Raw genomic sequence first — 22,744 nt, forward strand, 5'->3', positions numbered from 1 at the left:
GACCGGTACCTTCTCCTCATGACTTCATTTGACGCGTTTTGATCCAACATAAGCCGGTAATCCTGTGCATCCAACTCGGCCCGCTCTGCAGCAATCCTGGTGTCCTCAGCTGCCAGGTCTACCTTGGCTTGAGCTATCTGATCCTTCACTTTTGCAACTTCTGCGTTATGCTCATCCTGATTCGCCGGGTTAACTTCTGCCGCCAGCAGCGTTGCCAAAGCGTCGAATAAGTCGGATAAAACCTGAGCCAGTGGTCGCGCAGGGCCTCCTGCCCCGGCTGCTGTCGCCGCTGCTGACCCGGAGATCATCGGTGCTGCAGTCGAAGAGTGTTGCGTAGGCTGTGTACCGGCGATGAAGATCGCAACCCGGCTCGGCGGATCGAATGGGTCCGGAATACTGTCGCCATCGGAACAGCCCCCAAACCGGCCATCTTGTAGTTGGTACAATGACTCGGTCTCTCCAGTAGATGACTCGTCATCAGAGTAAACGACGGTTTCACCACCAGATACCGATCTATCCTCAGATTCCGCTCCGTGGATGACTCCCACGAAGGCATGCTTCATGGCAGGCTGAACCCGGGCGGGTCTCGCATGCTGAGCCGTTTCCACGATGTCGGTGCAGATGTCCGGCTCTGGGCCCGGTTCGCTGATCTTGCCAATGAAGACGTGAAAACCGCCAAAGGGGACCCGGTACCCGTACTCAATTGAGCCGGCCTCGGGGCCCCAGCCTGCATCGTCGATGTAGAGCTTGCCGCGACGACTCTTGGTCATCCGGCCCACAGCGTATCCCTTGAGCTCTTCGAAGCTGCCCTCTAAGAACTTGAAACCATCGTGCGATAGCCCCACAGTGGGCGCCAACTGTCGTGGTTTTTTCACGGCAGATGTCCTAGTGTGAGGACCTAGTCATGGAGCCATCGCAACGTAGTTAGCTTAAAGGGGTTAAAGCGGGACAAAGGACGCAAGGAGTTTATACTGGTTCGACCCTTGCGGTGAAGGTAAAAGCCTAATCCAGTTGAGGTGGAATTGCTAGGGTTTCGATGACCAGGGAGCGAATACTCTTTTCTGGGTTCTTGATCTGTTGTTTCTCGTCCCTAAACCACCGCCGGGTCGTCCCTTTATATACACAGGTTGACGCCCGGCGGTTCACAGAATCCCGGCTGGCTCATAAACGTGTCCGGCTCGGTTTCTACCCTTTCCTGTCTTAAAACACAAGTCATACACCATAAGGCGGTTTACATCTACGGGCCCTAATCCGCCTTTGGTCCCTGGGCCTTCATGTTAGATCTCCTCCGTAAAGCGCCATATTCCTTATCTTCATGGGCTTCAATATGATTAACTCATTATGGGTATAACCCATCCCCTCCTGGGCGGTTTATATTCAGTAATTATATCCCCAACACTATTCGAGATTGGTGGCAGGAGACCGGGTCGAGAATTCATGGCACAAGTAGAGAATCTATGAATTCGTTGGTGCCACTCATCGTTCGGAGCATTTGGAGGGAAAGGTACAACATGGACTTTCAGAATTCGTACAAGCCGCTGCAATTAGTCATTAAGTCCAACGCCAAATTGGCAGATGCGAGTCCCAGTCGTTTCTTCTTAGGATAATTTTTTACCCGGGTTTCAACACTCTTTTAATATTGTTAGTTGTCTAGCCAAGGGTTGTTCATGCGTTATGTTTCAATGTTTTCTTCCTCCTGGTCGTGTAAAGACTTTCTACTTTCTCTCTAATACAATACATGAAACCTCTTGCATGCTTCAAAAAAATATCATCATAATCGTAACAAAGTCTTAAAATAGCGTTAACTTGTTAGATGTTTATCCTTAGATACATTGGAAAAAGTATTTTGCAATAATGGAGGTGGTGCCATGGCACCCGTGACACCCCCCTCCAATCCGTCCCTAGGCTATCGTCTTTGAAAAAGAGGATGTCACGCATGAATGTCCACGACACGGTCCCTCTTGAGCTTTTTTTTAATTAGGGAACATGGCACGTTATTACCATTATTGGTTGGCATGAGAGAACTATCCAGCTAATTAGATGAAAACCAAGATAAACATTCACAAATGGCCATTATGCAACATAAAAACCAAACAACACCGCACGCCAACCGACCTACCTACCAACAAATTCTAGATCATGCACACCTAGAGAAGACAACAATGGTGGAGGTTACCTAATATGTCATCCTCATCAAATATCAACTAGACTTGGACAACTCCAACTTTACCGTAGACGCCCATCGACGACGCGATCATCACAACATATGCACGGAGCTAATGCTAGCCAATCGACCATGCACATCAGCGACAAGGCATTTCTGATTCTAACCGAGAACTTGGAAAGGGATCAGAAGAGCAAATCTCATGTCGATCTGGGCCACTGTAACCAGACCGCTCATCGCTTGTCATCCAAAAGGCGCCTTCCCGAAGATCGCATGGAGAAAAGGCACTTTCTCTTTCTGGCGTGGCCGTCGTCCCGTCCACCGCCGGCTACCGAGCTTTGGGCTTTGGCCACCGCTGCCGGCCCCGGCCGGCCGGTTTTATCCATCCATCTCACGCGACAATCCACAAACCAAAAGCTTGCTAGCTAGCCGTACGTAATCATGCACGCCTCTGATCCCCCTAATGTTCCCTGGCCGGTATTAGAGCATCTCCACTAGGGCCCCAGGACGCCCCCCAAGCACCTTTTTTTAGGACCGACGGTAAAAAATCGTCCCAGCCAGGCCCCCGAAACGTCGTTTTGCGCCGGATATAGCGGTTTTTCCCGCCGGCACGCCCACCCCACACCCAGCCCCCTGGGGGCAGCTGGGGACACCGGCACCTGCTTTTCGCATGCAGAGGCCCACTTGCCGGCCCCTCTCTCCTCTCTCCTCTCCTTTCTCTCTTTTCTCTCACTCCTTTTCCTTCCACCACCTACCGCCGCAGCTCGCGCGGCCGGAGCGGAGAGCTCGCGCGACAGGATGCAGCCCCAACGTCGCCCTCACCTAGCGCCGCCGGCCCCGCCCCGCATCTCCCCGGCGCAGTGAGCAGGGGACCGGAGCTGGCGGGTCAAAGTGGGCCGGAGGGATGGCAGGCCGCGGAGCCGGTGCGTGGGCGAAGCAGCCGGCTGCCGCGCACGGGTCCGCGGGCGTGCGGGAGGCCGGCTGGAAGACGCGGCGAGCCGGCCAGCGGGCGCGACGCAGGCGGAAACGGCGGCAGTATGCTTCGGGGGCGGATACACGAGACGACGGCAAGCGGAGACGGCGGCCGTCGGGCCCCGCATCTCCCTGGCGCAGTGAGCAGGAGACCAGAGCGGCCGCCGCGCGAGCGGCTCGGCGCGGTTCCCCCTGCTCCGCCTCGCCGCGCCGGCGTCCCTCGCCGACCTGGCGCGGTTCCCCCTGCTCTGCCTCGCCGCGCCGGAGGTCGCCGCAGCCGCGCGCGCAGTCGCAGCCAAGGCCGCGGTCCGACCGCCTCTCGGAGGTGCTCAGGGCGGAGCCGTCCGAGTGGGGCGACGACGAGGGCGAGGCGGACGCGGCCGCCAAGAAGGCGGCGGCGCTGGAGGAGCTCAAGGTCGTGCGGAGGAAGGCCAAGGACGGCCCCATGGCCAGGGAGGAGATGCTCGCGACGCCATGGCAAGGGATTCGCAGGAACAAGGCCGCGATCGTCTAGGCCGGCGCCGTGCCGAGGGCGCGTCCGGTGCTCTGACGGGGCCGCTCGTCGCCAACTTCCTCTGCCTCAGCCCATCATCGGCGCCTCCGGGTCCGCGCCCTTCCTTGTGCGTGTGTTCGAGGCCGCGGCCAGCGAGCAGGTTCGGCACGACGCCCCTTGCGCGCGCTCCTCAACCTCTCCATCGCGGCGGCGAACACGCCGCACCTGCTGTCCGCGGGGCTCGCCGTCGCTGCATCATCGGCCGCCTGCTGCTCCTCTCGCATGGGGGTACGTGCGTGGGGCAACGAGTGGACATATTTTCATCCCTAGGCTAAATGTTTCGCCGGCAGCCCCCCAGGCGGCGAAAAAAATGCCTCCTGGGGGGCTCAACGGCTGGAGATGCTCTTAGCTCTCGGCACAAAAACAATCATGCGTGTGGACCGTTACACCGTTACCTAAAGATTGTGAAATCAAGAATCAACATGCGATTTCCTCGGAAAAAAAAAATCAACATGTGATTGGCATGGATGGTTAGGAGTGTGTGTCAGCCTGTACGTCTTAGGTTGTACGCCGGTGTTTCTTAAATGGCAAATTGTTCGTCGAAAGGTAACCAATTCCGATGGGTTTGAGAAAGAAACCATATATGTTAACAAAAACAGAAGAGGGTTGCTTGCTTCATACTCCAGTTAATTTGTGTCTTGCAACTGACCTTTTGTACTCTGATTCCATGATAGTTTCAGTGGCAAATTACAGTTGAAAAGAACAACCAGCTAGCTAGCCCCACATGCTCTGCATAATTGGTCCATGGATGATGGGACGGGCACAAATCGGCGGACAAACATGCATGCATCAAAACCAAGCATGCATCTATGTGGCCACGGCGATCGACCTAACGGTTCGAATATCCTGCCATTGTACATATCCGAAGCCACACATGCATGATGAGGTAGGCACCACAGATGAACGCATGCGGCAAGTGGGGCACACGAGAGCATTCTTTTCCTGAATCTGAGACAATCAATCAGGGTGCTCTACCATTGGTTTTATTCTAGCTCAGCTCCACCGGCCATTGCATTATTGCCCAAGTTGTAGCAGCAGCCATCATCTTTTGTCACTGATCAGCAGTGGCAAATTAAGCCACAGGACGGACGCCATCTTCTGTTTATCATAGATTTTTTCAAAAAGGAGTGCTTTATATTACTTAAAAGATTTAAGTATTACACCCAGCCTCTGCATAACTAAGATGCACACAGCCAAATAAGATCCTCTTATATAAATGACAAATAAAAAGGCGAAATACAAAGAGACATAGAGTCCGTATAACGCCTAAAGCGTAGGTGAGGCCAATCCTAAGATCATGCTGCCACCCATGTTGGATAAAAATATCCCTCGCCGTAGCCTCCAATCGTGTACACACCTTCGTAAACAAGTCTCGATTCTCCACGCGTTGTAGAGAGGACCATAAACAAAGAATCCAGTACATCTGTAGATAACCTGCATGAGAGAAGTACTTTTATCATCAAAAACCTTATCGTTTCTACATAGGCAAAGCGATCAAATAACGGCAAGCGCTCCCACCCTGAGAAGAGTTCTAAACCTGTGATCAATCCCATGCAACCAGTTGCCAAATATATTAGCAACACTACAAGGAGGATACAAGCTAGAAGCTATTTTGATGACTGACCATATAGAACGAGCCAATTTGCATTGGAGGAATAAATGTTTTATTGTCTCATCACGATGACAAAAGACACATTGCGCACTTCCATGCCAATTCCTCTTAATAAGGTTATCTTTAGTAAGAAAGACTCCGCGACAAAGATACCATGCAAATATTTTATTCTTATGAGGTATCTTCATCTTCCAGATCTTTTTATTATTATCAACTGACACATCAGACTGGATTAACGCTCTATACATTGACTCCACTGAGAATTGTCCATTCCCATGGAGGTCCATCGGAAAACATCAGACCCATGTGACAATTGCACCGTGGACAACCGCTCCAGCAGGATGTTCCACGATTGGAGTCTGGGTCCAATTAAATCTCTTCTGAACGTCACATTTGGTAGAAATGATTCCATTACCGTGGCAATAGTATCACCCTTGTGAAGGAAATATGCCCTAGAGGCAATAATAAAATTATTATTTATTTCCTTATATCATGATAAATGTTTATTATTCATGCTAGAATTGTATTAATTGGAAACATAATACATGTGTGAATACATAGACAAACAAAGTGTCACTAGTATGCCTCTACTTGACTAGCTCGTTAATCAAAGATGGTTATGTTTCCTAAACATTGACATGAGCTGTCATTTGTTTAACGGGATCACATCATTAGGAGAATGATGTGATTGACTTGACTCATTCCGTTAGCTTAGCACTTGATCGTTTAGTATGTTGCTATTGCTTTCTTCATGACTTATATATGTTCCTATGACTATGAGATTATGCAACTCCCGTTTACCGGAGGAACACTTTGTGTGCTACCAAACGTCACAACGTAACTGGGTGATTATAAAGGTGCTCTACAGGTGTCTCCAAAGGTACTTGTTGAGTTGGCGTATTTCGAGATTAGGATTTGTCACTCCGATTGTCGGAGAGGTATCTCTGGGCCCTCTCGGTAATGCACATCACTATAAGCCTTGCAAGCAATGTGACTAATGAGTTAGTTGTGAGATGATGCATTACGGAACGAGTAAAGAGACTTGACGGTAACGAGATTGAACTAGGTATTGAGATACCGACGATCGAATCTCGGGCAAGTAACATACCGATGACAAAGGGAAAAACGTATATTGTTATGCGGTTTGACCGATAAAGATCTTCGTAGAATATGTAGGAGCCAATATGAGCATCCAGGTTCCGCTATTGGTTATTGACCGGAGACGTGTCTCGGTCATGTCTACATAGTTCTCGAACCCGTAGGGTCCGCACGCTTAACGTTCAGTGATGATTTGTATTATGAGTTTATGTGTTTTGATGTACCGAAGGTAGTTCGGAGTCCCAGATGAGATCGGGGACATGACGAGGAGTATCGAAATGGTGCGACGTAAAGATCGATATATTGGACGACTATATTCGGACATCGGTAAGGTTCCGAGTGATTCGGGTATTTTTCGGAGTACCAGAGAGTTACGGGAATTCGCCGGGGAGTATATGGGCCTTATTGGGCTTTAGGGGGAAGAGAAAGGAGAGGCTGCGCGCCCCCCAAGGCCTAGTCCGAATTGGACTAAGGGGAGGGGCTGCGCCCCCTCCTTCCTTCTCTTCTCTCTTCCCATTCCTTGACTCCTACTCCTACTACTTGGAAGGGGGGATCCTACTCCCGGTGGGAGTAGGACTCCTCCAGGGCGCGCCATAGGGGCCGGCCCTCTCCCCCTCTTCCACTCCTTTATATACGTGGCCAGGGGGCACCCCATAGACACAACAATTGATCCCTTGGATCTCTTAGCCGTGTGCGATGCCCCCCTCCACCATAATCCACCTCGGTCATATCGTAGCGGTGCTTAGGCGAAGCCCTGCGTCGGTAGAACATCATCATCGTCACCACGCTGTGTGCTGACGGAACCCTCCCTCAAAGCTCGGCTGGATCGGAGTTCGAGGGATGTCATCGAGTTGAACGTGTGCTGAACTCGGAGGTGCCGTGCGTTCGGTACTTGATCGGTCGGATCGTGAAGACGTATGACTACATCAACCGCGTTGTGCTAACGCTTCCGCTTTCGGTCTACGAGGGTACGTGGACACACTCTCCCCTCTCGTTGCTATGCATCACCATGATCTTGCGTGTGCGTAGGAATTTTTTTGAAATCACTACGTTCCCCAACACCTTGTGGCGCACAATGTTGTATAGAGCCAGATATTGTTCCCGGAGTGTGGCATCTCATAGCAACATGTCCTCCCAGAATCTAATTTCCGAGCCGTCCTTAATTGAGAAGGATCCATAGCATAAAAAATATCTCTTCGTAGCCATTAGACCTGCCCAAAAGTGTGAATCCCCAGGCTTCCAGTATACTTGGGATACCGCCTTGGAACCCACATATTTCCTCCTTAGGAGGGTTTGCCATACACCATCTTCCGTCAGTAATTTAAACAACCATTTGCCAAGGAGGGCCCTATTCTTAACCTCAAGGTCATGAATGGCCAACCCGTCTCGGTCTTTGGGACCGCAAACCACACTCCATTTGGTCAGTCGATATTTCTTTCTCTCGCTATCTCCTTGCCAAAAGAATCTTGATCGGAAATAATCCAATCTATGTAAGAATCCTTTCGGCAATTGGAAAAAGGAAATCATATATAGTACCATATTACTTAGTACTGAATTTATGAGAACCAATCTTCCACCCAGAGACAGCAGTTTACCTTTCTAACTGCTAAGTCTTTTTTGCAGTCTCTCCTCGACGTGCTTCCATTCAGCATTTGTGAGTCTCCGATAATGTATCGGTATCCCCAAATATGTGAGCGGAAACTAGCCCAACCCGCATCCGAATAGTTCAGCGTACAGATGGGCCTCGTCTTGAGCGTCGCCAAAGCAAAACAATTCACTTTTATGAAAATTGATCTTGAGACCCCGAGAGTTGCTCGAATGCTAATAAAATTAGTTTCATATTTCTCACTTTCTCGAGGTCGTGATCCATGAAGAGAATCGTATCATCGGCATATTGAAGTATAGAGAGACCACCATCAGCCAGATGATTTACTACCCCATCAATTTGGCCATCAACCTTGGCACGCTCAATCATGACCGCTAGCATATCCGCCACTATATTGAATAGCATGGGCGATACGGAGTCGCCTTGTCGCAATCCCTTCTTCGTTTGGAAATAGTGTCCAACGTCATCATTAACCTTAATGGCGACACAACCTCCAGAAACGAAACTATGGACCATAGCGCGCCACTCTGCAGAAAATCCTTTCATTCTGAGAGTCTGTTGAAGAAAGGGCCACTTGACTTTGTCATAAGCTTTTTCAAAGTCTATTTTGAGTACCACCCCATTCAAGTTTTTTCGGTGTAATTCATGGACTGTTTCATGAATCATAACAACTCCATCTAGGATGTGCCTCCCTTGCATAAAAGTTGTCTGTGAAGGGCAAACCACATGTTCAGCAACCGAATTTAGCCTAATAGTCGCAACCTTCGTGAATATTTTAAAACTAACATTAAGGAGGAAAATAGGTCTATATTGTTGCATCCTTTCAGCCTCATTAACCTTAGGCAATAAAATAATCTCACCGAAGTTTAAGCGAAAAAATTCTAGTTGGCCAGCATGAAGGTCGCTAAACAAAAGTAGGAGATCCGGTTTGATGACTTCCCAGAAGTTCTGATAGAACTCTGCGGGAAAACCATCTGGACCCGGGGCTTTGTTATGTTCCATTAGGAAAACCGCCTTTCTAACTTCCTCCTCGGAATATGGAGCTGTTAGTAGGCTGTTTTCCTCATCAGAGATCCGGGGGATGTCATCTGTTTGGGACTCATCCATCGAGAAGTTCCCTTCCTCTAGGGCTCCGAACAGATTTTTATAATAATTAGTGATATAAGATTTAAGTTGGTCATGCCCCTCAATAGTGCCCTCATCCTGTTGTAGGGAATGAATATTTTTTTCCTGTGTCTGCCATTGGCGACTGCATGGAAATATCTAGTATTCGAATCACCTTTCAGGATAAACTGAGAGTTAGAATGTTGGTACCATTTGAGTTCCTCTTCACGCAGCATGTTATCTATCTGTGCATTCGAATGATTCTTGATCTCGATTTCATGCTCAGATAGAGGTCTAACCTCTCCCAAAACTTCTAATTCATCAATGATAGTTGAAAGACGAAGCTTCTCCTTTTTGAGTATACCTACCGTATGTCTAGCCCAACCACCAAGGAATTTACGTAATGCACGCATTTTGTTATTCCATCTGTGTATTGGGGTAGGCCCAGCCACCGGTTTCTCCCACACCTCCTTGACCATATCATGGAAGCCATCCCGAAGCAACTACCCGAGTTCGAATTTGAACTTGCGTCTATGTTGTGGTCGCGGCAAACCAGTAGTTAAGAGAATGGGTGCATGGTCTGATATAGCCTCGATACGAGGTAGAGCACGAACAGACACCATGGGAAATTTAGATTCCCAGTCGGTATACATTAAAACGCGATTTAGTTTCTCATATGTCGGCTCCGGAAGACTGTTCGCCCAAGTGAATTATCTTTCAATCATGGACACCTCTCTTAGATCTAGACTGTCGATGATAGCGTTGAAGAGGAAAGGCCAATGATTATCAAACCTACAACGACTTTTCTCATTTGGAAATCGAAGCAAATTGAAACCCCCACCTATAAGAATGGGATAGGGATTATCTTTCGCCAGATTAACCAATTCACGGAGAAAATCGGCTTTGAACTCATCCTGGGCTGCTCCATATACGGCTACGAGGGTCCATGTGAAGTTGTTGGCCTTATTGCGAATATGGAGATTAACGTGAAATTCACCATCCGAACTAGCCAAAACATCCATAGTCCATGTATTAACGCCAAGTAAAATGCCCCCGGAACGACCTCTAGGCGATCGTGAAACCCAAGTAAAGTCTACCCTACCTGAAAGACGGTTAAGCAGACTCGCTGAGAAATCACATCTCCCCGTTTCAGAGATAGCCAAAAAGTCTAAATTGTGTTCCCTATTACATTTCGCAATGAATAGATGTTTAGCCAAGTCACGTAGACCTCTGCTATTAAAAAACATTCCATTCATGAGGAAACAATAGGAGATTTAGAACACTTCGCCCTCTTATGGGTCTTGCTATGTTTTTCCGAACGTGCGGTCTTTGATTTACATCCGGATGTTGTAAGCTCAATCAATGAACTAAGCCCGGGTTCATCTAGACCCACGTCCGAAACCGCTCCTACTAAATGAGTGAGTAGGGCATGCAACTCCTCCTCATCAGTATGAGAGGCAAAAGACTCGCTAAAAACACGTGGAGTAACCTTTAATCGGTCATATTCCAAATGTTTCAAAACGTTAGTCGAAATAGAAATATCCTTCTCATTCTTTCCAGAACTGACACCCACTTTATTTAACTTAGAAACGATGGCAGTATTAGGAAAAACTAAAAAAGGATTTGGATGACGACATAATACCTTGGTTGTCGAGGTTTTGCGCTGCCTTACGCCGCATAGTCTTGGCCAAAGAGTCCTCATCTGTGTCCATAGAACCGTCGTCGGCAACTGTATGCCGACTACTCCGTCGTGTAGGTGTCATCCCCATCGGAGGTCGTGGCGCCAGCTCTACTGCCGGTGAAGGGGATGATGGTGGAGTAGCAACCCCCTCCCCAACAATCTCAACCGCAGGCTCGAACAGCGAGGTCATCGTCTTAAGAGGGGCCGGACCAGTCGTGGCCGGCTCCACCTGCGGCTGAAGGGCGTCCAACAACGTAGACTCAACTGTCGTTACAATCCGTACAACAGGAGTTTATCGATGGATAGGCCAAACAGACAATGGACAATAATTTGCAGGTCCTTGCATGTTTTACCGGTCGGGCGTGTCGATCTATTGCACGACTAGCATTTAGCTAGTAACAGAAAGGTGATACAAACTTTCCCGCAAAAAAGAAAGAAAGAAAGGTGATACAAACTGATTTGAACATCGATCTCGATCATGGCAAGCAAACAAAAAAGGGGGCCAATTGGACTTTATATACAAAAGCAAAAGGCAATAACGATCGATCGATGATACTGTGGATCTATGGCGTCGCATCAACAGATTGCGCTCCATGGCGTCACGTCTACAGATAGTCCTCCTTTATCTGCAATTAACTAATCCAGTCACCTAAACAACGAATGGGATGTAATTCGGTAACCAATCTTTTATATATCAACACAAAAAACACGAGCTATGTTACGTTTGGTCCAATCAATCGGCGTAATCTTTTTTACTTTCGAGTAAAATCTTTTAACACGTTTCAAATTCGTTGGGGACTAACATTGAAATAAAATAGGAGCCGCTGTTTTTCATGACGCGGCTGCAAAGCGTACACAAAGCTGCAATTTGGCCAACCTCTCGTAGCGAGTCTCTCCGTCGTCCAAACCCAGTCTTGGAGGGCGATCCACAATAAGTCCTTGAATTTTGGGATGCCTAGCTAGCTCCTACGACGCCGTACTTTTCAATCTTTCTCTTGATGGATCCTAAGAAGTGCGCTTTATCTTACAAGAAATTGTGCCTGATTGTGTCTTGTTTTGGAAGATGAAAAGAAGTGGAATAGGTGGAGCCAATCTGATCTTGTGCCTCGAGATTCATTTCAAAGGCCACTGCTCATTTCAAAGACGTCGTATAGTAAAAGCAAGTATAATAGTACACAGTCAGCTGGCTATAAGCAGTTTCATGCCATTAAAATCATAGTTGAAAGAGAGAGAAAAAAGAAAAAACAAGGCAGCGGGCGCTAGAGCTAGCGCCGGCTACAGCGCAAGAAACAAAACATGCAGCCCGCATGCAGCCCCGCGAGCCAACTCTCATCTCCTTTCCATCAATCAGCGTGTGTCCTTTTCCCTTTTTTCACATACAACATTAAGTATTAGTAGCTAGTTTACAGCCCACCTATTATATTAGAAGGCATTATGAAGGCTTCAAGTCTCCGGCAGTAGGCTTTCTTATTAACCATGCTCTAAAGGAAGAGACCGTGACTGGCCGGGCGGTCCTTTTCATTGTACTCCCTCTGTTTTTATTTAGTCCGCGTATTAGCTTTAGTCAAAGTCAAGCTTTATAAACTTTGATAAAATTTATAAACAAAAATATTACCGTATCCAATAACAAATAAGTACTATTAGATTTATTATTGAATGGACTTTCACATCATATAGATTTATTATAGTAAATATTTTTTTTTTATAAACTTGATCAAACTTTACAAAGTCTGACTTCAGTCAACTCTAATATAGAGAGTAAATAAAAACGGAGGGAATATCTACATGGATGGGACGGCTCTCCTCCCATAGTCATAGGAGTAGATACCCAAATCTACCTCGCAAAGAGAGATATTTCTCGATGATGTCTCGGTTTCATTGACAAATCCTTGTGATTTTTGCGTGATCAACCTTAGTTACCGTCAACTGTGGTGTTTGTCAGTTAGTACTGTAGTACAGTAGGCTGTTTCCTGGACCAGCCGTAATGTACAGTATGTGTGTAGTGAGCCAGTGACTGCACCGGCTGCAGGCGATGGACTAAGCGACAGCAGATGCTCCCGGGGCCTGCACCTTTACCGAATTCTTTTTCACGCTTTTGTTGGCTCCTTTGATGGATTCGTCCGCGCGCGGAGATATTTTTTGCATGCTAGTACTGGCTGAGCTGGGTTGACTAGGAGGAGGAGCAGCTGCTGCTATAGGGGGAATCTGTAGGTAGGACAGAGCAAGCAGGCAACTGATCCAGCTCCCGTCTCTTGTCCTCTCTCGCCTCGCCTCTATGGGGCGCCAAATGGGGCGCGGGAGGGTTTTGCTTTGTGCCACCGACAGGCGGGTCAGGGGAGGACAAGCGCGCGCGTCCCGCCCGTCCGCACGCTGTCCGTTTCATCCCAAAATCGGCGCAAACTTGAGCCGAGGATGAGTCGAAAGCGGACAAAAGTCCGTTTGCTCCTGCGCGCTGGGCCGTCTGGTTCGTACGTTTTATCTCAAACGGACGCGCGCGGACAGGATGGGGTCGCACGGTGGAGTTGGCCTTAGGGCATGGCCAATGGGCCACGCTGGACGGATGCCCCAGGCGCCACATCAACATGCTGAACGCCACCTCCACCAAACGTGCTGCTTGCAGAGAGAGACGGACTCCTGCAGAGGAGCTAGCCTCCTCCCTGACAAAAGCAGCGAGGCAGCTGATCAGGCGACGCGGTGTGAGCTTTGTAGCTCTGCTTAGTTCAGGACCAGAGCTTGGAGATTGCATGTGTTGAAAGGTGGGTGAGAGAGAGAAAAAATAAGATGATGACATCAAAAAAATAGCCTCCGTTGAGTGATTGTGGCACAAACCATAGCTCCATTCAAATTTATCTAGGTGGAAGAGGTGAGGCATCACCAAGGTGATGCTTCCTTTGTACGTGCCCTTAGTAGCTGAGCTGGGTTGACGAGGAGGAGGAGCAGGAGCAGCTGCCATAGGGGGAATCTGTAGGTAGGACAGAGCAAGCAGACAACCGATCCAGGTCCAGCTCCAGTCTCTTGTCTTCTCTCACCTCGCCTCGCCTCGATCATTGTTGTTGCCCAACATGGCAAATTGGCAACATCACGCGGCAATATAGCTAGATTATGCCGGTGGCCGATGGACGGCCGTAATCACTCGCGCGGCATGTGGATTGGTGTGCTTGGCCGTGGGGCAATCGTCATTAGATATGCCCCGACGGGCAGGCGATTCAACACGTCACTTTTGTAGATTGATCCACACCGAATGAGAGAGGAGGAGCGTTGGTTGGTACTGTACGTAGACTAGACTCGTCGCCGGGTAGACTTGTGGAAGTGCCTATCTTTCTCGCTTGGATTCCAGTCATAGTAACAGTACCACTACTCCTATATGGTACTCCTCCAATAGACTTTGCCAAGAAAGAAAGCAAAAGGCGGACGTCGCTGATGCCCATATACAGTAGAGGCCGGCGGTCATGCATGCTAGTAGTTGCAGGGGCCGAGTGGAGTGGTCCATAGACCATAGTAGTACTAGCTAGCCCCGGGTGGGTCTTTTGGCTGGCAAATCTGGTCTGGGTATGGGGTATGGGCGTGCGGGTACGCCTGTCCTCTACCTTGCTTTTCCTCCTAGTCCTAGCTCAAAATATCTATGTGTACGTACGTGTTCATGCAGTGCCCACGCAACAACCAACCACGCAGATGGTGTTCCAGGCAGCTACGTCGGGCCGGCACCATCACCACCCGGGAGGTGCCTTTGGCGTCACGTACGTACGGTACGGGTACGTGGTGAGCACCAGCGGATCACCATGATTCCGTCGGAAGGTGTGCGCGACCTTGCGTACGCCGCTCTTGGTGGACGCGTTCGTGACCGATCATTGCCGCCACTCTAACCGAAGACTCTTTTTTAGAAGATCCTCATACTGTGAACCAACCCGTAGTTGGATGGTTAGAGGGACTGTGGTATTCCTAGCCCACTGGGGTTCAAGTCCTAATGCTCGCATTTATTTCTGGATTTACTTCAGGATTTTCGGCGATGCGCATTCAGTGGGAGGAGATGTTCCCGTCGATGACAAGGTGCCTACGGCGACTTCGTAAATTTCAAGATGATACGCCGGCTCAGTCTTTCAAAGGTGCTCATAGGGATAGGGTATGCGTATGTGCATTCATAGGGATGAGTGTATGCGTGTGTATATGTTCGCTTGCATCTGTACTGTGTTCAAAAAAGAAGATCCCCATACTCGTACCTGCACGTATAACGGCGAGGTGAGGAGCAGTGACCATCGAAACGCGCCGATTCAATCGGCAGATCATGAACCTGCATGCGGCTGGTGGGCGGGCCCGGCCGGGGGTTTGTATGTACGTGTTGGTTCAAACACACATACCTAGCCGGATCATCTCATCAATCAAAACCTATAAAAGGCCTGGCGCAGTGGCAGACCGAATCTTATCATTGGGGTGCCACAATTTTTTTTTTGTCCAAAATTACACTACAAATAGTATAATTAGGTCTAGATATCATCTATGCTGATATTCATACTCTTTTTTCCTTTGCGAATAGCTGATATTTATACTCTTCCTCAAGGCAAGTCAAAACAATATCTCCGCTGCAATGTATTTGTTGGACATCTTTGGTGGCGCGTTTGGGTGCAAGTTCCTCCACGAGGTTTTTGACCAAATAGAACTCTTGCTGAGATTGCATATCGTATGGATTCAAGGTGCTTCGGTGGAGGAACTTGCACCTGAGGTTTTTGATGTTGCTCATCTGATCAGCAGAGCCAGTCACATATGCCAATTACAAATGGGGCATGGATAAGCCCGACGCCAAATGGGTGGATGCGAGTCCTAGTCGTTTATTCATATAGGATAATTTTTTACCCGGTTTTCAACACTTTTTTTAATATAATACATGCAACCTCTTGCATGGTTTAAAAAAATATCATCATAATCGTAACAAAGTCTTAAAATAGCATTAACTTGTTACTCTCTTATATTATGGGACGGATGGAGTAAATGTTTAGTGTTAGATAGATAGAAAAAGTATTTTGCAATTATGGAGGTGGTGCCATGGCACCCCCCCCCCCCTCCCAATCCGCCCCTAGGTTATCGTCTTTGAAAAAAAGGATGCCATGCGTGAGTGTCCACGCCACGGTCGAGTTTTTTTTAATTAGGGAACAAGGCACGTTATTACCATTATTGGTTGGCATGAGAGAACTATCCAACTAATTGTATGAAAACCAGACGAAAACCAAGATAAACATCCACAATGGCCATTATGCAACATAAAAATCAAACAACACCGCACACCAAACCGACCCTGACTACCAACAAATTCTAGATCATATACACATCTAGAGAAGACAAGTAACGTGGTGGTTACCTAAAATGTCATCCTCGTCAAATATGAACCAACCAGAATCCGACATTTACTGTAGGCGCCCATCGATGATGCGGTCATCACAACATATGCGTGCAGCTCATGCCATCCAATCGACCATGCACATCAGCAACAAGGCATCTCCGATTCCGACGAAGAACTTGGAAAGGGACCAGAAGAGCAAAGCTCATGCCGGTCTGGGCCACTGCAACCAGACCGCTCACCGCTTGCCATCATCATTCTCGACTCCGCCTTGGCAGCTCCGACTTCAACAAGGGAGCAAAAAGAAGAAGAAAAAGGCGAGGCTGTGAAAATCCCATTGGACACATCAAAGACCCGAGTATCAAACACTTGTCATGGCTTGAACATCATCATCATCATCAAGCAATGCAACATTTTGTATAGACGCCCTCACGTAAATTGGAGCACGGGCGCTTAAACGGCATGGCGTTCCACCGTAGTCCCGCACCACACTCCACTCTTAGTATAAGCCACACGCATCGTGTCGTCCCGGCGGCAATAACCCAACTCCCCGGGCGCGCACACGCAAAAACACCACCTCTCGTCTCGCTGGCTATAAAACGAACCTTCCTCGCACCCGACCCGCACCAACAAACCAACCAACGAAACCGAACACAACACAGCCCCGTCTCGGCCAAGCAGCAGCCCAACCGTGCACCGGCACCTCCCTCTCGCACTCGCTCCCACCCATCCACGCACGCACACGCACCTTCGCGCGCTCTCCTCCTCCACCACCACCACCGGCGCGATCGGCGGCGTGGCTCCGCGCGAAGGGATCGCCGGTGCGGGCGCCACCGGTGACGGGCCGTTTTGGGTATGAGAGGGGACCTCCGCGAGGCGCCGAGCACCACCACCGCAGCAGCAGCAGCCAGCGTCGGCGTCGGCGGCCCCATGGACGGCCTCCTCGTCTTCGTCTTCTACCTCTCGCTTCCTATACGTGGCGGCCGCGACCACTCCCTCTCCTCCTCCTCTAATTGCTAGCCTCCCGCCAGCCCGTTCCCGCCCGGATCGACCACACTCTCCGATCTCTCTCTGACTCTGTTCCGATTCGACCCGATCCTCCTCGCCGCCGCCGTCGCCGTCGCCGTCGCGCTGCAGCTGGGCTCGTCCGACCACGCGTCTCCGAGGATGGACCAGCCGCCGAATGGCTTCGCCGCCGGAGGTGCGTGCCCGACCAAAACACTCCGCCCCTCCCATTTTCCTGTTTCCTTCCTCAAAATATATTGTTGTTTCTTGCGTAGATTTCCTTTCCAGTTTTGATGTGTTCAGTGTTGCGTCAGTGTGGAGAAAGCTCTTACTTTTCGCAGTTCGCACTGCATTTATTCCACTACGTAATTGTACATTGTTTCCAGCGGTGTGTTGGGTAATTATTTACCAGTACTAATTAATTGTGAATCCATGTTTATCGGGTGAAATGTCTCTGTCGTAGGCAGTGGACTGACGTCCCAATCATGCTAATTGACCCTGTCTGTGACAGTTTAGTGTCTTCTCCAGCGCTTAAAAGGGGCAAAAATTATTGGACCAGAATTGTTCTTCAGATTCATTTGATGTTGATATTTCAGGGACCACCACTCATCTCCGGGACCAATCATCATAAAAATGATTTCTTTTTTTATTGTCAAATGATGAGTCTTAGTATGATTGATCAGCCGAGCTGTTTATTTTCTTATGAAACAAGGAGATATTTTTGGACCTCAACTGAAATCGCCGCCTTACGGTAGACAAATAAAAGTGCCGTTGGTCGGTCGATGAGAATCTAGAAGAGTGAATATTACAAGCAAAGCAATGAATTGTGATAGAAACAGGAACTATGATATAGAAACAGAGAATGTTACATGTAAAAAGCAAGGGACTGGGATGGCGACGGGAAAGTGAAACCGTGAAAGGGATGTAGAAGAAGGTTCCATAAAACAGAGGCCACTAGAAAGTTGAAAAAATTAAGCACTTTTGCGTTTGCAAGAAGGCAGAATGGGGGGAAGCATCCAATGTCTATTTGCTTCTCATTCTTGTTCGCCTTTTTTTTTGTAGCATATGCCGCTGCATCGGTAAATCCATATTGCTGCGGATCGAATAAATTCTAGGGATTGCTCAGGCTGATATTGTTCCAACTCTCTTGGTGCTAATCAACCAGACAGAATAAATCACTCGCCGCATATTCCTGAACAATTATTATGTCATTCTCAAAAGGGCAGTCCTATTCAGGTGGCTTTTCATATACTAGAACGGACAACTATGACCACTTGCAGATTTAACAAACATTTGGTCAGCAGTATAAATTAACCCACATAGTGCACTGAGTGGAAATTTTGGCATGTGCATGCTTGTTCAGGTAGATGGTTGAAAAATACTGTGAATGCGTGATACTAGCTGAATTTAGAACAATAAATATTGGAAGCAAACCAAGGAATTGTGATAGAATCAGAGAAAGGGATGTAGAAGAAGGTTCCATAAACTGAGGCCACTAAACGGTGTAAGAAAAGCACTTTTGTGCTTGGAAGAAGACAAAATGGGGGACAGCATCCCAGGTCAATTTGCTCCTTATTCTTGTTTTTTTAGGATATGCCGCTTCATCGGTTAATCTATATTGCTGCGGTCGAATTTATTCTTGGGACCGTTTAGGTTGATCTTGTTTCTTCCATCACTAGACTCTCTTTCTGCAAATCAGAATATATCCCTTGAGGCATATTCCTGAACAATTCTTTTGTCACCCCCTAAGAAGCAGTCCTTTTCAGGTGGCTTTTCAAATGCTAGAACAGACAACCAAGACCAGTTGCAGATTTAACAAACAATTGGTCAGTAGAAAATAAACACATATAGGTGGAAATTTTGGTATGTGCTTATACAGGTAGTTTCAGAAATACCAAATACGTGATTCTAGGGTAAATGCTTTCATTGGTTTTACGATGTTAAATCTTATACTCTGTTTCTTCATGATTCCAGGTCTTTTCGTTCAGCACATTGATGGGCAAAAAGCTTCTCCCCCTTCTGTAATTGTGATTGGTGGAGGGATTTCAGGCATTGCATCTGCTCGTGCCTTGTCAAATGCTTCATTTAAGGTAAATTCTCCTTGCAGGAGGAAAAAATAAATGAAATCTTCATGTTCCACATTCTGTAGAGTGTAAAACAGTTAGTGTTTTAATGGTTTCAGACCCTTTTAATTATATATAGTTACACACCTACAGGTCACATTGCTAGAGTCGCGGGAGCGACTTGGTGGCCGTGTGCATACTGACTATTCTTTTGGCTGCCCAATTGACATGGGAGCATCTTGGTTAGTTGCATCCTAAAACTAGTATTAGGTTGTGTTTCTCCACCTTGCATTGATTTTAGCCGAGTGATCTCATGGCTTTATCATGTGATTATTCAGGTTGCATGGTGTTTGCAATGAGAATTCTTTGGCGCCATTGATTAGGCTTCTTGGGCTTAGATTATATCGCACCAGTGGTGATAACTCTGTGCTTTATGACCATGATTTGGAGAGGTGATTCATCATCCATGATACCAATGTGTATGCTCCGTTAAATAGATTTGTTTTCATTTTCTTACTGTTTCTTGTTTTCTTATTAGCTACGCGCTCTTTGATAAAGATGGTCGTCAAATTCCCCAGGAGATAGTAACCAAAGTTGGGGAAATATTTGAGCAGATTCTGAAGGAGGTATTGCAATCATTTGCATTTACATGTTTTCTTCCTATTGTGTCATTGAATAAATTATAAGCTGCTTGTTAATACCGCAGACGGTGAAAGTTAGAGATGAATATGCAAACGACATGCCTCTTGTTCAAGCCATCTCAATGGTGCTTGACAGAAATCCACATCTAAAGTAAGTGGAGTGTAGCAGTAAATTCGTCTAGTTATGGGATGATGAAATCTTAATGCAGCTGTGAAATGCTTACATATGTGCACTTATCTGTACAGGCTTGAGGGTTTGCAGTATGAAGTATTGCAGTGGTGCATTTGTAGATTGGAAGCATGGTTTGCCACTGACGTGGATAATATATCTTTGAAAAATTGGGATCAGGTATGCAATACAGGACTATTCGATATATTCGTATTTACATATTCATCAGGTCAGCAGAGAAATGCATGCTGAGATGAGCTACAGGGATGGACATTTATGCTAGAACAATGTGCTGAGCTTTGCAAATTTACAGGAACATGTTCTTACTGGTGGACATGGGCTTATGGTGAATGGCTACGACCCTGTTATCAAAGCTCTCTCTCGAGATCTTGATGTCCACCTGAACCACAGGTATGCACAGCGACATACCCTCATGGGACAACAATTCACATGGATACAGTGATTACCAGTTGTGAGGCAGTACAATCCCAAATAGGTGGCTTCTTATACATTCTTTTTGGTGATCAGGGTTACCAAAATCATCCAGCGGTATAATAAAGTCATCGTATGCGTGGAAGACGGGACAAGCTTTGTTGCAGATGCTGCTATAATAACCGTCCCTCTCGGTGTACTCAAGGCAAACATCATCAAGTTTGAACCTGAGCTCCCAGACTGGAAACTGTCGGCAATCTCTGATCTTGGTGTCGGCCTCGAGAACAAGATAGCCCTCAGATTCAACACAATATTTTGGCCCAATGTAGAAGTGCTGGGCAGGGTTGCCCAAACATCGAATGCGTGCGGCTACTTTCTTAACCTTCACAAAGCCACAGGGCATCCAGTCCTTGTATGCATGGTGGCGGGCAGATTCGCATACGAAATGGAGAAGCTATCAGACGAAGAATCCGTAAACTTTGTCATGTCACAGCTCAGGAGAATGCTACCAGGGGCCACCGAGCCGGTAAAGCTTTAGTTGCTTGTTTTCATATTCTCTACAGTGACTGAAGTACAACCAGTTGTGCAAATTTCATATTCTTCACAGTTGCTTGCAAGTTCTAACTGCTACTGTCACACATTTGCAGGTCCAGTATCTGGTTTCACGGTGGGGAACTGACCCCAACTCGCTCGGCTCCTACTCGTGCGACTTGGTCGGGAAACCGGCCGACCTGTATGAGCGATTCTGCGCTCGTGTGGGCAACCTGTTCTTTGCTGGGGAGGCCGCCTGCATCGACCACTCTGGGTCTGTGCACGGAGCGTATTCGTCAGGTATCGACGCTGCAGAGGACTGCCGAAGGCGCCTCTCGACGCAGCTCGGTATCTCCGACCTGTTCCAGGTGGGGAAGATTGTGATGAGGGAGGAGATGACTGAAGTCATGGTCCCCCTCCAGATATCCAGGCTGTGAAAGAAAGGAAGGAAGAACAAACCTGTCTACTATTATTAGCATCGTGTTGTTCTGTTAACATCGTAGCTGTAATTTACCTCCTAAACTGTACAACTTCGCAGCGTCTGATCTTTGATGTATCTCTGAATAACATGCGGACTTTCCCTCTGATTTCATCAATATTGCTCTTGTTATCTAGTATTATCTGCAAAGTTTTCTCTTGTGTGGTTCCGCTCATGTTGAAAACCGTGCGGTCAATTCCGCGATCATGTGGACCAAAGCAGGGGCGTTATTATTATTTTGAATTGAAAAAGCAGAGTCACTGATTCCACAGTAAATAAACATCCTATGACACAGTGGATGTATTCTTTTTATAATAATATAATATAAAAGATCCTATGACACAACCTGTAGTTTCTCTTCAGTTATGCAGCCCCAGATATCACTTCAAAAGATCCTTGCACATTGCACATCTAAATGACCTAATCAAGCATTAAAAGGAAAAGGAAAAAAAAATCCGTACGAATCTCCGCGTAAAATCAATGGCATATGACTTATATGTGCAATACTTAGGGCAAATCTGGATCTGCTTTAGCAAACCTGTATCTTTATTTAGTTGCAACATTGTCGCAACATTTTCTTCAAGGTAAGTCGTCGCAACATTCCGAAAGCATGTATGCAGCAACATATCCCCAAATGGTCGCATCAAATTGCCGAGAGTAGTGCTAATGCACGTAATGGTAAGCTACTAGAAAGCAGTTCCAACACAATCGGATGAAGATTAATGTTGATGGTGCAATTGAATGTGAAAATGGGTGTGAGGGAGTCCTGGACTAAGGGGTCCTCGGGCGTCCGGTCTGTTAGCCATGGGCCGGACTGATGGGCTGTGAAGATACGAAGACCGAAGACTCCACCCGTGTCCGGATGGGACTCTCCTTTGTGTGGAAGGCAAGCTTGGCGATCAAACATGAAGATTCCTTTCTCTGTAACCGACCTTGTGTAACCCTAGATCCCTCCGGTGTCTATATAAACCGGAGGGCTTAGTCCGGATCAGGATACTCATTACCATAGTCATACAGGCTAGACTTTTAGGGTTTAGCCATTACGATCTCGTGGTAGATCAACTCTTGTAATACTCATATTCATCAAGATCAATCAAGCAGGAAGTAGGGTATTACCTCCATAAAGAGGGCCCGAACCTGGGTAAACATCGTGTCCCCCGTCTCCTGTTACCATCGATCCTAGACGCACAGTTCGGGACCACCTACCCGAGATCCGCCGGTTTTGACACCGACATTGGTGCTTTCATTGAGAGTTCCGCTGTGCCGTCCTGAAAAGGTTTGAGGGCTCCTTCAATCGTCTACAACA

At 47.6% G+C, this 22,744-nt stretch overlaps 1 protein-coding gene across 3 annotated transcripts; it reads left to right on the forward strand.

Annotated features, from left to right (window-relative positions):
• Nucleotides 1-16,742: 16,742 nt before the first annotated feature.
• LOC109739586 (polyamine oxidase 5) lies at nucleotides 16,743-21,580 on the forward strand. Of its 3 annotated transcripts, none has more exons than XM_045233437.2 (11): nucleotides 16,745-17,320; nucleotides 18,891-18,987; nucleotides 19,099-19,214; nucleotides 19,341-19,429; nucleotides 19,526-19,639; nucleotides 19,726-19,813; nucleotides 19,894-19,979; nucleotides 20,075-20,177; nucleotides 20,311-20,408; nucleotides 20,526-20,955; nucleotides 21,077-21,580. In XM_045233437.2, exons 4-11 carry the CDS (start codon nucleotides 19,416-19,418, stop codon nucleotides 21,395-21,397), a joined length of 1,254 nt encoding a protein of 417 aa, XP_045089372.1. In that variant the 5' UTR covers nucleotides 16,745-17,320; nucleotides 18,891-18,987; nucleotides 19,099-19,214; nucleotides 19,341-19,415; the 3' UTR covers nucleotides 21,398-21,580. The 3 variants fall into 3 exon arrangements, with proteins under 3 accessions (XP_020154258.1, XP_045089372.1, XP_045089371.1); XM_045233436.2 differs by having other exon boundaries at nucleotides 17,110-17,320; nucleotides 18,891-19,003; XM_020298669.4 differs by lacking the exon at nucleotides 18,891-18,987 and having other exon boundaries at nucleotides 16,743-17,320.
• The last annotated feature ends 1,164 nt before the right edge of the window (nucleotides 21,581-22,744 follow it).

The sequence above is a fragment of the Aegilops tauschii genome, chromosome 2, assembly GCF_002575655.3.
Source record: "Aegilops tauschii subsp. strangulata cultivar AL8/78 chromosome 2, Aet v6.0, whole genome shotgun sequence".
In the NCBI taxonomy this organism is placed as follows: domain Eukaryota; kingdom Viridiplantae; phylum Streptophyta; class Magnoliopsida; order Poales; family Poaceae; genus Aegilops; species Aegilops tauschii.